This window comes from Stegastes partitus, unplaced genomic scaffold, assembly GCF_000690725.1.
Source record: "Stegastes partitus isolate 25-593 unplaced genomic scaffold, Stegastes_partitus-1.0.2 Scaffold886, whole genome shotgun sequence".
Classification (NCBI taxonomy): domain Eukaryota; kingdom Metazoa; phylum Chordata; class Actinopteri; family Pomacentridae; genus Stegastes; species Stegastes partitus.
The window spans coordinates 228,600-242,016 of record NW_007578617.1 but is presented as its reverse complement, the minus strand read 5'-3'; the positions used below and the strand labels follow the sequence as shown (position 1 = coordinate 242,016).

At 43.7% G+C, this 13,417-nt stretch overlaps 1 protein-coding gene across 2 annotated transcripts in view; it reads right to left on the bottom strand.

Moving 5' to 3' along the window:
* Positions 1-6,840, bottom strand: part of LOC103365866 (FYVE, RhoGEF and PH domain-containing protein 4-like) — a 50,348-nt gene extending 43,508 nt beyond the window's left edge. The window contains exon 1 of one of the 2 annotated variants that reach the window (XM_008293419.1): positions 6,554-6,840. In XM_008293419.1, coding sequence (XP_008291641.1) covers positions 6,554-6,656 — 103 coding nt within the window. In that variant the 5' untranslated portion in view covers positions 6,657-6,840. Of the gene's footprint in view, positions 1-921; positions 984-6,553 lie in introns of those variants that run through there. The other variant, XM_008293420.1, reaches the window with a different exon arrangement.
* Positions 6,841-13,417: the final 6,577 nt, after the last annotated feature.

Genomic DNA, 13,417 nt, shown 5'->3' with positions numbered 1-13,417 from the left:
GGTTGCGATGTTACAACACTCATTTCCAATGCGCTAGAACACGAACACAGTTGGGTAACAGGGGCCGTCGGGGCTGTTGCCAAAAGGCCGGAGTGGTTGGAAGCGAGTCTTAAGAGGGGGGAAACGGTTCCCAGGCCTCCGAGAACAAAACTGTCTCTTTTTTCCAGCATGGTGGATTTAAATGCTCCCTCACATGCTGCTGTTTTGGGCCAGTCCACATGGAGAGCAGAGCGGCGGCTCAGTGAATCACCACTCAGAGTGCACTCACTGTACATGACAAGCAAAAGACTCATTTACCAAACGCTCACGTCGGTAAACCGCTGACTGCTAACAGAACCTCATTAGAATAAGAATTACAGATGTACGCTGCAGAAAGGAGGAAGCTTTTAGGGTAATTTGTTTTGTGCAGCAATCGCATTTCCAAGAAACACATGGTGAAGGGGAACATAAGCACAATAAACGGCCTCCGTGGGAGAGCAGCACGATGGAGAAGATCAGAAACTGGAAAATAACGACCAGCCGAATGAAAATCAAACAGCAGCGGTGAAAGAATCGACGGGAAAGTTTATGACGATGAAAAACCAGCAGGAAAAATACAACTGTCTTCACTTCTTAACAACACCTTTAACATCATCTCATCCTTGTGCATTTTTTCTTTTTTTCGTTTAGACCCAAAGAAGGAGTTTCCAGATCTTACCATAACAGCAGAGCAGACACATCTTTGAGTTTTTACCTTTCCGGCTCCAAAACCAATACTTGCGGCGTCGTTTCATTATCAGTCCACTGTCTTTCATTTTGACAACGAGAGGAGAGAAAAAAAAAAACGAAACCCCAGATCTCCTTCCAACATAAATATATTTAACTGTTAAAAAGTGTTCATCCTCAGTGCAGTGTGTTGTCCAGCTGGTAAGGATCACCTACCCGAGGTTACATGTCTCAGACGGGACTTCCTGTAAGTACTGAGCAGGTATTCCATGCTGCATCCAAGCGCTGAGGTGAAGAGGGTATGAGATGAAGGTATTAAAGGAACAACAGTTTCACTTTCTATGGAAAGTGTCCTAAAATACACCTATGGTTAGTACTTTCCTTCCTTCCTTCCTTCCTTCCTTCCTTCCTTCTTTCCTTCCTTCCTACCTCAGTGCCCTAAGACCCCTTTGACAGGAGACACCTCAAGTGCAGACAGACAACACTGAAGTGAAAGATGAATCCACCTTCACGTCTCTCTTCGTTCGCAGACAGGATGTTCTGAATTTCGCAAAAGGTGGAAAGAAAAAAAAACAACAGGTTGGGTTTCTCCACATCTTCCTCTGTGAAAAAATTACTTCCTCAAAGCGTCTCACGGTCCCCCGGCCCCCAGCAGGTCCTCCTTTTTCTGAGCTTCAGGCCGAGCTTTTAGGGCGACAGAGTACAGTAGGGTTCTGGGAAGACCCTCTCAGGCTAACAATGCCAGTCAGGAGGTGGAGGGGAGGGAGGGAAACGACACACACTGCAAATCAGGAAACTCTGGCTGGTGGAAAGAAAAACCAGCACGTCCAGCCTGAAACAGCAGATACTTTGGTTTGGAGTGACTGAGCATATTAGGATTTAGTGCATCGAACACAAAAGTAAAACTGAAAGCGACTCATCATAAACCTTCAGACAACAAGCTGACTCGAATGGTTGCCACCATAGTGGTGTCATAAGGATTCTTGCAGCCACCCAGCTTTCTGTAGAAATTCTACACATATTAATACAAACAGTCTAAAAGTAGCTCATTGTTAGTTTCCTCTTTCCATCTTACTGGTTTTCCTGCAGGCTTCGCCCCCCTCCCAGTCTTCCCAGAATAATAGTGTGTCCACATGTGTTTGTGTTACAGTTACACACTGGAGGAGAAAAAAAAAGAATTTTTGGATGATCTTGGCGACACACAATCGAATACAGTCCATCTGAATTAAAGCCGCTGGTTTAAGTGAAATGCACTCGATTCACTTGACGGCACCTTGAAGTGTTTATTTACCCAAATATAAAAGATTAAAAAACATCATTTAGTCTTTAGTTATCGTCGCTGAATTTTCTCTGTAGTTCTACTAAAAAATAAAAACCTGGTTGAGTCGCACCGGAAACATCTGAAGAAGAAAGAAGAGGAGGAGGAGGAGGAGCAAACCTGATGTTTGCTCTTCTGCTGGTATCAAAACACCAGTTTAAAGCAGTGATGCATGATGTTGAAATGTCTGGCCGATACCGATATCAAGATTTCTAATATCGCCGATAACCGATATCACCGATGTCGATAATCAATATTTGTTCACGCCGAAAAATAAGTATGAGTCAGCACTGTGAGAAAACTATTCAAAAGAATCCCAATTAGACAACGTAGTCTTCTTTATTACGTAACAAAAGTAAAACATGTTTAAACATATTTCAGTCCAGGACCATTGAAGTAAAAACATCTGTGACATAACAGCAAACGTAGAGACGAAGGCGCTGACGTCAGACAATCATCGACTAAATTAGTTCATCGGACCGATACCGATATGTCAGAAGAAACACTAATATCGACCGATACCGATGTGGTCGCTGATATATCGTTCATCCCTAGTCTAAAGGCACAAAGTGTAACTTCAAGTGGACAGAATCCACAAAATGCCTTCACCAAAGCAGAAAGCCACATGTGTTTAGATTTATTATACTTCCACTACGGTTAAAACACTTTTTACAGCGTGATGATGACACAACGTCGACTGGCTGCAGGAAACTGGTTTTACATGCAGATTTTTTTCTTAATTAATTTGGGAGCAGCTGCACAGCGTTCTGTACATTTTCCTGTGGGGGGTCTGCATCACAGCCTTCAGCCTTTTCACCCGGATGACTCAAGCATTAGTGAGTGATTACCGCCCCCTACTGGAACACCAGCAAACTGCACCTCACAGGTGACGCTGAAAACATCCCTGACAGTGTGTGTGTGTGTGTGTGTGTGTGTGTGTGTGTGTGGCTGCTGAGGTTTATTACACCAGCACACTCAGGTATTTGCCATTTCCGGCTGCTCACACCCACCGTGGTTATCAGCTGAGCAGACGCCTCCACACCTTCTGAGACATCCAGACACAGAGCTCAGGGGAAAAGTCCCAATGAGGAAATAAAGCTCCTCTGCATTATAAAAGGGAGCAATAACAAAGTCACTTATTTATTTTTATTCTTATTTTTACAGCTTTGTCTTGGTGCGTGCTGTGACAACTGGTCACTATGCAGTTATGACACGACAGCAGACCTTTGAACACTTGCGTAATAGAAATCAATACATCGACACCCTGTCAGGATTCGATGTCCTCGTGTCTAAACAAAGACTCAGCAGACGGTAGAACAGATATTGGAGAGCTGACAACAGCATCTATTGTAAACAACTAAGAGCTTTTAAAGATATATTAACACGAGACTGAATTTAAAGCTTCAAGTGTAATAAAAGCAAAGTGTGAATCGTTCTGATAGACACCAACGAACAGCTCTGGTGTGCGGCTTCAGTTGTTCTTTCACCAGCAAAGCAAGAAAAGCCCAAGAAGACTGAAATGTTCTCAGAAATAATCCTCTATTTTAACACATTTTTGTCTTTTCTTGGAGCCTAACAAGTTGAATCAAAGTCAAATCGTTGTTGTAGAGTTTCAACACACCGTATAGCGATTCAGTTTATCCTAATTTCAATTCCACGTCTGAATGTCTGAATGTCTGAATGTCTGAATGTCTTGAAATGTGTCTTCATTGATTTCAGGGCCTCATGCTTCAAACCAGATGTTGTGATTTGTTTTAAAGTCAAACATCAGTTCAGTATTCATTGTGTGATCATTTTAAACGTGATTATTAAAACATATAATACCATCAGAAGTGTGACTGTCACACCAGGAAGACTAAAAATTTCCATCTTTGTGATTTGCTAGTTGCATTGTTTGAAATTGAGCTTTTGATTTTAAATGAATTTTTCAACATCCCTCTCCTTGTAGTTCTGTTTTGGTCTGTAGTTTATTCATTTATTTTTCTCTTCAGCATCTAAAACCTTCTGGAAACAAGATCAGTGACACTAAAGCAACGTTAAAATTCCAGGTTGCCGTTTTTCAGATGGTAATTTAAAGTACTGCTCCTTTTACTAAATCCTTTATACAAAACTAACTGAAGTTACGAGCTGATGTCTTCCAAGACAATCTCACTACTTTTGTAAATAATGAGACAGAAACACAAAATAGAACCATAAGACAAAACATTTATGAAAATAAAGTTGTTTTTCGTGGACATCTGTGTCGGTTCTCCATCTTGTCAGGATGGGTTCTGTTGTGAAAGGCCGACCCTCCTGTTCTCATCATTATTCACCACAACTGGAACTTTAACCACAGAGCAAACGGAAATACTTTCCCACTGGGATTCAAATACCAATCACACATGTCGCAACGCCGCTCCGTGGCCCGAGCTACGATTTATGGCCAGTTAGTAACGATGTGGTACAGCAAAGCATGGCATATAAAAAGCAATCATCTTTGGGCCGCCGAGCGCTGAGCTGCACAAGGAATCCACTATGGACTGCAGTGAGTTAAAGCCAGCGGAGGACAGTAAGAGGGTTCAGCCCGGGATGAATGGGCATCAGTGCAGCAAAACAATAGCAGCAACAGCAGGCTAGCAGGCCACACAGCTTCTGATTCATACAGTCCCACTGCTTCTGTCCCAGCAGAGGGGAAACACAAACAGCTCCATTGTTGGAGGCTGATACAGCTGTCCTCACAGCAACATCAGCACAAGCCTACATGCTGTAAAGCCACCGGGACCAAACGCTGAATAAATCTCACTGTACATGCAGAGCCGGGCTGGAGGGGGAAGACACTGCAGTGTTTCAGAAAAGCAGATTACAAACCTAACATACAAACACACCTCCATCCACAGAGAGCGCAGCGCTGATATTTATAGTTCATTATTTTTGCAACCTAATTCCATCAACAAGACGAGACAAGCGCTGACAAGGCAGCAGCAGATTGTGGTTTACATTCAAACAAACATAATGGCTTGTTTTCATACCATTCATCCAGGAAGATGGGATCGAAACAGACATAAGTGATAGCAAAGCATCTTCCTCAGGCTCCTAAAGGGCCAGTGGGTCTTCTGAAACCCGCCCAGGCATACCAAGACGGAGCATGATAGATCATTAAAAGTAAGAAAAACTGCTTCTCTGCTGAAATTCAGGCAGTATTTGTGGCCAGCCAGGCACAATAAAAACGCTGGATCATTAAGGGTCAGACTGAACCAAATGGAAGCAGTAACTCTGAACTGTGGCACTGAAGGTTTACTTATTAGCTGGATTCAGTGCTTCAGCTCCACAGTTCACGTACAGGTTAGTCTTATAGAAGCGTCTGTTTGCAGTAGCTCAGCACTAACCAACCAGAGAGCACGATGGAACCAGAGGAGGACACGGTGGATGATGGAAAACCACAAATCCTATTAATTCTTGGAAGAGATCAGCTTTGTGAGGTTATAAATTAACAGTGAAAACAGCCAAAGCTTCATGCTGACCACGTTATTTATGGCGACACTAAAACCTCCGTCCAGCTCTGCATTTTTATGGATTTTTTTGATCTCTTGGCCAAATATCATAAAAGCAGGTGCACATGAAACATTTTATGAATATGGCTCAGATGGTGCTGCGATTCACTGGCAGGTAACATCTCTGACAGTTCAGCACATCTCACTACCTGCAGACCTGTGACTGGATCTGTTCCTTATGAGCTGAAGACATCTGCTCTGATCTTAACAGTTGGAGCAAAGTTCACGTCTCACAAGTCCAGGCTCCTCAGCTGCATGTTTGCACAAGCGCTCTACAGAGCTGCAAGATAAGACCGAGTCAAGCGAGGCCTCCCGTCTCTGTAGGGTCGTGCCTGAACAGAACGCACCAACGGGAAGGCCGACAAGTATTTGGATCCATGTTTGGTTGAGGAGTGTGGAAAGTGAAATGTGGACTTAGGCTTTGGCAAACTTTGAGTTACAGCTGCAGCTCTGCAGAGATCCATCTGGAAGTCAGTAAGGAGACGGGCTGTGGTACCAAATGCCTGGAAGTCTGTTCAGAAACTGTTCCTGCATGCTGAGCAGAGTTCTGCTGTGAAGTGAGTGGTGTTCTCCAGAATGACAGAACAAAAAAAAAAACATGCCCTCCAGCCTGCAAATGCTTCCACAACAGGTCGGGACTCGTCCCTGGAAGCCTTCATTCCTGCTGAGCAGCCAGTCAGTCAGCAGTGGGGAGTAAACACGGGCTGTAATGTAGGTGTGTAGTGCAGTCTGGGTATTCCACGCTTTCCCAACCACGCTGACAAAAACACAGGATGGATCAAGTACAGGACCACTAGGTCACAACACTGACTCACTGATTGGAGACGCACCAGGACGCACGTGGAAGCTTCTATTTGGACACCTTGTTATAAACATCAGATGATCAAAATCAGTCCAGATAAAAAGCACAAAATTAAAGCAGCAGTGGAGCGGATCCAGTGTAACAGCTCTATTGTGCTGTATTGTGAAAACTGCCCCCCAACATTCCCCATGAACCCACCTGTTTCAAACGGCTCCGGAAAATCCAAACTGCGCTGTTTCCGACGAAAAGCCACTCTGCTGAAGCCGTCCATGGTTCTCCGATGTGCCGACCGCTCACGCATTCGGACCTTTGAGTGAAAGTGTTTTTTTCTAATAAGAGCGAAAACAAGTGAGAAAAGTTAGGAGCAGCACAATCCTCCTCCTCCTCCTCCTCCTGCTCGTAGTAACCGCGTCCAGCTGCGCGTCCGGCCCATGCGCGCCTCAGCTCACCCTGTCAATACATTACATAAAAACTCTGAAGGGAGTTCAGTAGAGTCCTGCACACACACACGAGACACTTCGGTCGACTAGATCCACACATCTCCCTCCACTGTCACCTTACTGGGGGTGTTTCCTCTCCTGGAGCCCCGCCCGCCTCTCAGACCTCCATGTAATCAGACAATGTCCACAGTGTGCCACGGTGCCCGCTGGATGCCACCTCCACACGCACAGAAAGCATGTGACAAACTACAAGTAAAGTTCCTATCAGGATCAGCTTTAATGGCCAAGTATGTACACAACATACATGGAAATGGTTCCGGCTGTTGGGAATGAGCAAGGAAAAGAAAAACAAAAACTATAGAAAGAAAAAAAAAAGAAAAGAATGAAAATAAAATAAAATAAATAATAATAATTATAAATAAAGTAAGATAAATATAAACAAGAATATGCACATCTAGCAGAAAAAAATATATGTACAGTGGTGAAAAAAATGAAAAGAAATGCAAATAACAATGTAAGCAGTCCCAGCGTTGTGGCTGAGAGTGGATCAGCTGCTCAGTAGAGTCATGACAGTGGGATGAAAACTGTTTTCATGTCTGGTGGTTTTAGTCTGCTGGACTCTGTATCACCTGCTGGAGGGAAGGAGGGAGAACAGGTTATGACCTGGATGAGTGGAGCCTGTGATGATGTTCCTGCTCTCTCTCTGGTTCTATTGGAGCACAGGTCCTGGATGGAGGGCAGGGGGGCTCGATCCTGGTTCTACTGGAGTACAGGTCCTGGATGGAGGGCAGGGGGGCTCCATGATCTTCTCGGTTGTTCTGACTGTGCTGCAGCCTGTTCCTGTCCTGCAGTGTGGCTGCTCCAAACCACACAGTGATGGAGCTGCACAGGACAGCTTCTGCTGAATCAGCAGCTCCTGGGGCAGGAAGTACATCCTCTGCTGAGCCTTTTTGAGGATGCAGCGGATGTTCTTCTCCCACTTCAGGTCCTGGGTGATTGTCGTCCCCGGGAGCTTGAAGGACTGTACGGCTGACACAGGGCTGTCTCCTGAAGTCTACTCTCATCTCCACAGTCTTCAACTCCAGGTTGTTCTGGCTGCACCAAAACACCAGCCGCTCAACCTCCTGCCGATATGCAGACTGGTCACCATCCTGGATCAGGCCGATGACTGGAGTGTCGTCTGCAAACTTCCAGAGTTTGACAGCTGGATGCTTGGAGGTGCAGTCGTTGGTGTAGAGGGAGAAGAGAAGCAGAGACAGGACACATCCCTGGGGGGCGCCAGTGCTGACAGTCCGGGTTGAGGAGGTGATGTCTCCCATCCTCACCTGCTGACTCCTGTCTGTCAGGAAGCTGGTGATCCACTGACAGATGGATGGAGATACATTGAGGAGGGAGAGTTTGGTGGAGAGGACTCCAGGGATGATGGTGTTGAAAGCCGAGCTGAAGTCCATAAACAGGACCCTTGCATATCTCCCAGGGCCATCTAGATGTTGCAGGATGTAGTGCAGCATCATCCGCTGACCTGTTTACCTGATAGGCAAACTGCAGGGGGTCCAGCAGAGGACCTACTGTGGACCTCAGGTGGCTAAATTAAAAGAGTAACTTTATTTAGTGAGAGAAATAATATGGAATTTAAGAATATTTTACCAAAGAGAGGATAAAGCAGTCAGTTGAGCCTTTAATGAAGTTAGTAGAAAACTAATTGGAAACTTCTTTTTGTTCTTATCTTTATGTTTAAGCTGCAGACCTGGAGTAAGGAAATAAAAAAGGTTAATAGAAAACAAAAGAACACTGTCAGAAACAGAACAATCTGATGACCTTCTCCTGATCAGATGTTGCTGATGTCTCCTCCACAGTCTAGAGTCACTACTTAAGACCCTACCATACTGTTTATTATGAAAATGTACCTGTAGCTATTCAGGTAAAAGCTCTACAATACTATACAGTCATCCTCAAATGTATTTTTAAAGAAGAGACAAAATTCACAACAGTCACTCGAATAACTAGAAACTGAAACAAGTAATAATAAATACAAATTTGCAAAATTATAATTTATTGAAATAAGATGTTGCTTTTGAATTGTGGTTGAAAAGAATAATTTAAAAAAACAGAAAACTGTCCTGGATAAATTAGAGCACTTTGCTGATGAGCAGTGGTCCAGAACACCTGTCAACAGGTGCAGAAGTCTGACTGAGAGTTACAGGAAACACCTGATGGCAGTGATTGGGCTCAGGGAGGGCGACCGTCTGCCTCCACTGGTTAGGTTCAGGGTGAAGGGGAGATAAAGAAAAAAAAATAAAAACACAGCAGAGACAAACAAGAAATAAGATGATATTAGAACTGTACAAATACCTCATGTTCTGTTGAAAAACATGGCGAAAGTCTGGCAGCAAGGGTGCAAAAATAAAGCTAGATATTTCAAAATAAAATGACTTTTTTTGTTTTTTTAGGTAATTTGAGTAATTTTGCTTCCGCACATAGTAGAGCGAAATCCTTTTTGTGAAAACACTTTTGATGTGGATGTTATTCACATTTTTGCCCTGTTTCTTTTTTACTCTTTTGTCCGTGCTTTTATTGTGTATTATCTGTAATTCATCAGATCTGTCAAAAAAAAACTGTTTCTGCTGCTTTAAAAACAGCAAAAAATACATAAATGAATCAATAGTGTAATTTTACAGTTCAACATTATATAAATGATTTACTAGTTGTAAAAATACTGATTTTAAATGTGGACATTATTTATGCTTTTACGCTGGTTTACGTCTGGTGTGTAACTTCATATTTTCTTCCATGATTGTACTTGACGTTATCAGTGTGTAACTAACTGCTGTATGGCTCTGTGCTGGTTTAAGCCACCAGCCTTTGCATTTAACTGCTTGTACTTTAAGGTGGCGCAGAAGGATTAATGTCAAATCCCAAAGCTTCAGCCTATCGTCTGCTGATCCCCGCAGGTGACGAGAGACAGAAAAAGACACAAACACAAAGTCACATACGAATCCAAGGACAAGTCGTTTATTTACTCGTGAAACCAGTTAAACACTGTTTTGAATGGCGGAGAAACCCACTGTAGTACAGCATACAGCTAGCCTTCTCTTTAAACCGTGTTTTTTCTTTGTTTTTTCTTCTTCTTTCTCTGCAGTCAGTGGATTAGTCTCTCTCCATCCACGGCTATATTGTGCAAACAAACCATGAGAGTTAGATCACCAACGATCCCGCTCAGAAGGACCACAAATGTTTTCATCACTTTGCGGCTGCAGAAGCAACCGTGTACGGCGGTAACACAGACAAATCCAACAAATGCACACAGAGAACAGGAAGAGTCCACTCATTCATTGCTGCTGCAACAGAAACGCTGTCATCACAACACTAATACTGGCTATGTAGTTTGAAGCTATCCGTTTCATATCCGTGTGGCGAAAAGTATTCAGTGCAGCGAAGAGGAATTTAACATTAGAGACGTTATGAGGGTATAAGAAAGATGGGACTTGAATAACGCAACGGACGTCACAAGTTACGTCCATCTCAGTGTTTCACAGAGAAACGAGATCTTGGTTTTGTCACAGGAAGTTGACAGTAGTGCTCTGACTGTGCCATGTGTGGTTTTTTTCCTCTCACTCCTACGGTTTCATCTGTCTTGCTGGTTGGTTCTTGCACGGTGACGGAAACGGTTGAAAGAACGAGTGAATCTTATCCAGATCAGTCTATAACCGGTGCTACTGTATTGCTCCAATGCATAGTGCATAATTGTGCTTGGACAGTACTGCATACTGTTTGGAGGAAGCATGTGTGGACATCTAAACGACAACAGGTACGTGGAGCCGGAGAAAATGTCAATTTGATCGACGTTTCTGTCAGCGTCGTGGTGAGCAGAGCTAATTGTAATAATGACGGTTTTCTGGGTTTCTGACTGAACGAGAGGAAGAAAGAATGCTTTATCCTGTGAGTACATGAGGATGACAGTAACTCAGGGAGACCTGTGGGGAATCCTCTGATCATTAACTAATGTTAAAAAGAAGGAGGTCAGTTCACTTCATGGTCACTTAAACCTGTGCAATTCAAAAGGCAAACACCCAGGCCAACAGCCCTAGTCCTGATCTCAAACACTCAGCCTCTCATCTATCCCAGCCTCCGAGGAGACCTGAGCTCTAACAGACACGAACGCATCAATCACCAGAGTCTGCTGTAAAAAATAAACACAATAAATAAAACCATAAGGAGGTATAAAATAGTCTTTATACTTTTGATTTGCAAAAAAATCTCTGTGTAAAAAAACACAAGCATCCCAAGGAGGACTATTGACGTTAGAAAGGTAGTTGAAATCCACCCGTCACCACCACCACCACAAAAAACGATGTTCCTGTAATAAAACGGTTCATTAGTCTGTTTGCAACTCAGTGTACTCTAACACGTCTACGTAAAAATGGCATATATGGTTGATTTTTTTTGGATCGTTATACTGACAAAATCTAATATTTTAAATGCTGTATAGTACGATGAGGCGAGGTTTAAAAAGAACGTCGTCATAAAGAAGTCCTGCTTTTGTTTGTGTGGTTTTGTCTTTTTGTGTGTGTGTGGAACCGAACTGGCCGTGAACAGCAGTCAATGTGCTAAACCGTCTCTGATCAGCAGGAAAACCTGATTTCCATCTTGCAGAATGACACAAAGCCCCCCGACAGAAAAACATACAAGTAATAAATATCTCAGAAATAAATAACCAATAAATTATAAATAAATACTAGTAGGAATTAAGGGGAAGAGTCCAGTGCGTTGTCACTGACGTTTCAGCCTCAGTTCAATCCTCCGCTTTTGTTTTTCTTTTTGTTTTTTTTTTGTTTCCAGGACCGGAAGCCACTTCCAGAGAGGAGGAGGAGGAGCGCGTCCTCTTCTGCGACCCAGGTAACCAGGAGGCCTGCCGGAGCCGGGCCACGCTGCGCTGTGGGGAGGTTCACAGAGTCCAGGAAGCACCAGGTTGGACTGCTGGGCTGAGGGGAGTCAAACCGAGGGAACTCCCCGTCCAGGGTGTCTCTGTCTCTGCAGGACTCCTACCAGACCGAGGCCCGGGGCCTGTGGGCTGGAGCGGCGGTGGCTAGGTGCCGGGAGGGTGGGGTTGCTGGGCCAGGCAGTTACGGGGGTCGCAAGGGGAGAGAAGGCTCCTGCTGCTGGACAGGACTACTGGGTGATCCTGGAGGTCTGCCACAAATTTAGGACTGGAAGGAGGCAGAGACACAGGAGAAGAGAATAAATGAGTGAGTGTGAACAGGGAAGGTGATTCATGGCTGGAAGGACAAAGTTATACAAATATAGGAACAGAAAAAAAGCAGCATGTGTCAAGAGTGTGAAGCCTAAAGTGGTTTCCTTAAAGAAAAGCTGGAAAAACATTTCAGCTTTCATGCCAAGAGTTAGATGAAGATCGATATCACTTGTGTCTGCAAATCTGACACCAGCAGGAGCCGGTTAGCTTAGATGAGCACAAAGACTGGAAACAGCGAATAACACAAGTCAGAAAGTTCATGGAGAGTCCTGGATTTACAAATGGTTATTTTATGCAGCTTTTTTTTGTATAAACTAGATCCAACCAGTGAATTTGTGAAGTGCTTGTGTCACACTGGGATGTGGCCAGAGCCAGCTGACCGTTACAGGCAGCTTCATGTTCAGTAAAAAGACATGAAAGTGATGTCAGTCTCCCATAAGGCTCAGGCAACAAAGCAAATATGAATATTTTTCAAAAAAGTTCCAAACTTTTCTTTTAAACCACTCCAGCGACAAAGGAAAAGGCATCAGGACAAAGTGATAACATTACAAAGAAAAGCAGCTCAACCAGCACAATAACAGAACCAAACACAGCATCACATCTGTCAGCAGCTGCTTTCTAGGAATGTCTCAGTTTACTGAGAAAACAATGAAGGCCATCAGCTCCCTGTTGGCTGACTACCACCACGTTATCGTCTCAACGCAGCACTAAAACCACAGACTGTAAGTCCATAGCTTAAGCTAACAGACCCTCCTTACAGCCGACCTCTTGACTTGTCAAACACAAGTTTAATTAATGATGCTAATTATAGATGGTAGCTATCTGACAAGGCTTACTGTGACTCATTTCTGTTATTATTGCAGGCACACCTACGCTGTGGAAATTCAAAATGTCTGCCTTAAAAGAAGCCAGAGAAAGAGAAAGAGAAAGAGAAAGAGAACGCTACAGTGCTCATCTGAATGAATAACTTTCATAATATCCTGTTTTTAAACTCCAGGAATAACAAGGAGAACTAAGACTAAATATAGAAGCATGTCTACAAAACTGCCATGCAAAACTATTCATGCAAAGTGAAAAGTAATTCCTTCACGCCGTCGCCCAGTCAGAAGTGTTAATTATTCCTGCAACACAAGTGTTTTGGTGAGAAATCACTCCTCAGTGTGAGACATGCAGGATCAGTTGTATAGATGCAGGAGAGCTACTCTAAAGAATGTGAAAAACTCAATCTATGCAACAAAGAGGGTGTGATCGGCTGCAACTAGAATTTCATGATAGAAAGAAAGACAGACAGATAGACAGTTGGTGAGCCTGCTTTACTTCTAGCAGGTTCTACTGCTGGTTACCTGCGGGCTACGGAGCCTCTCCCTCGCC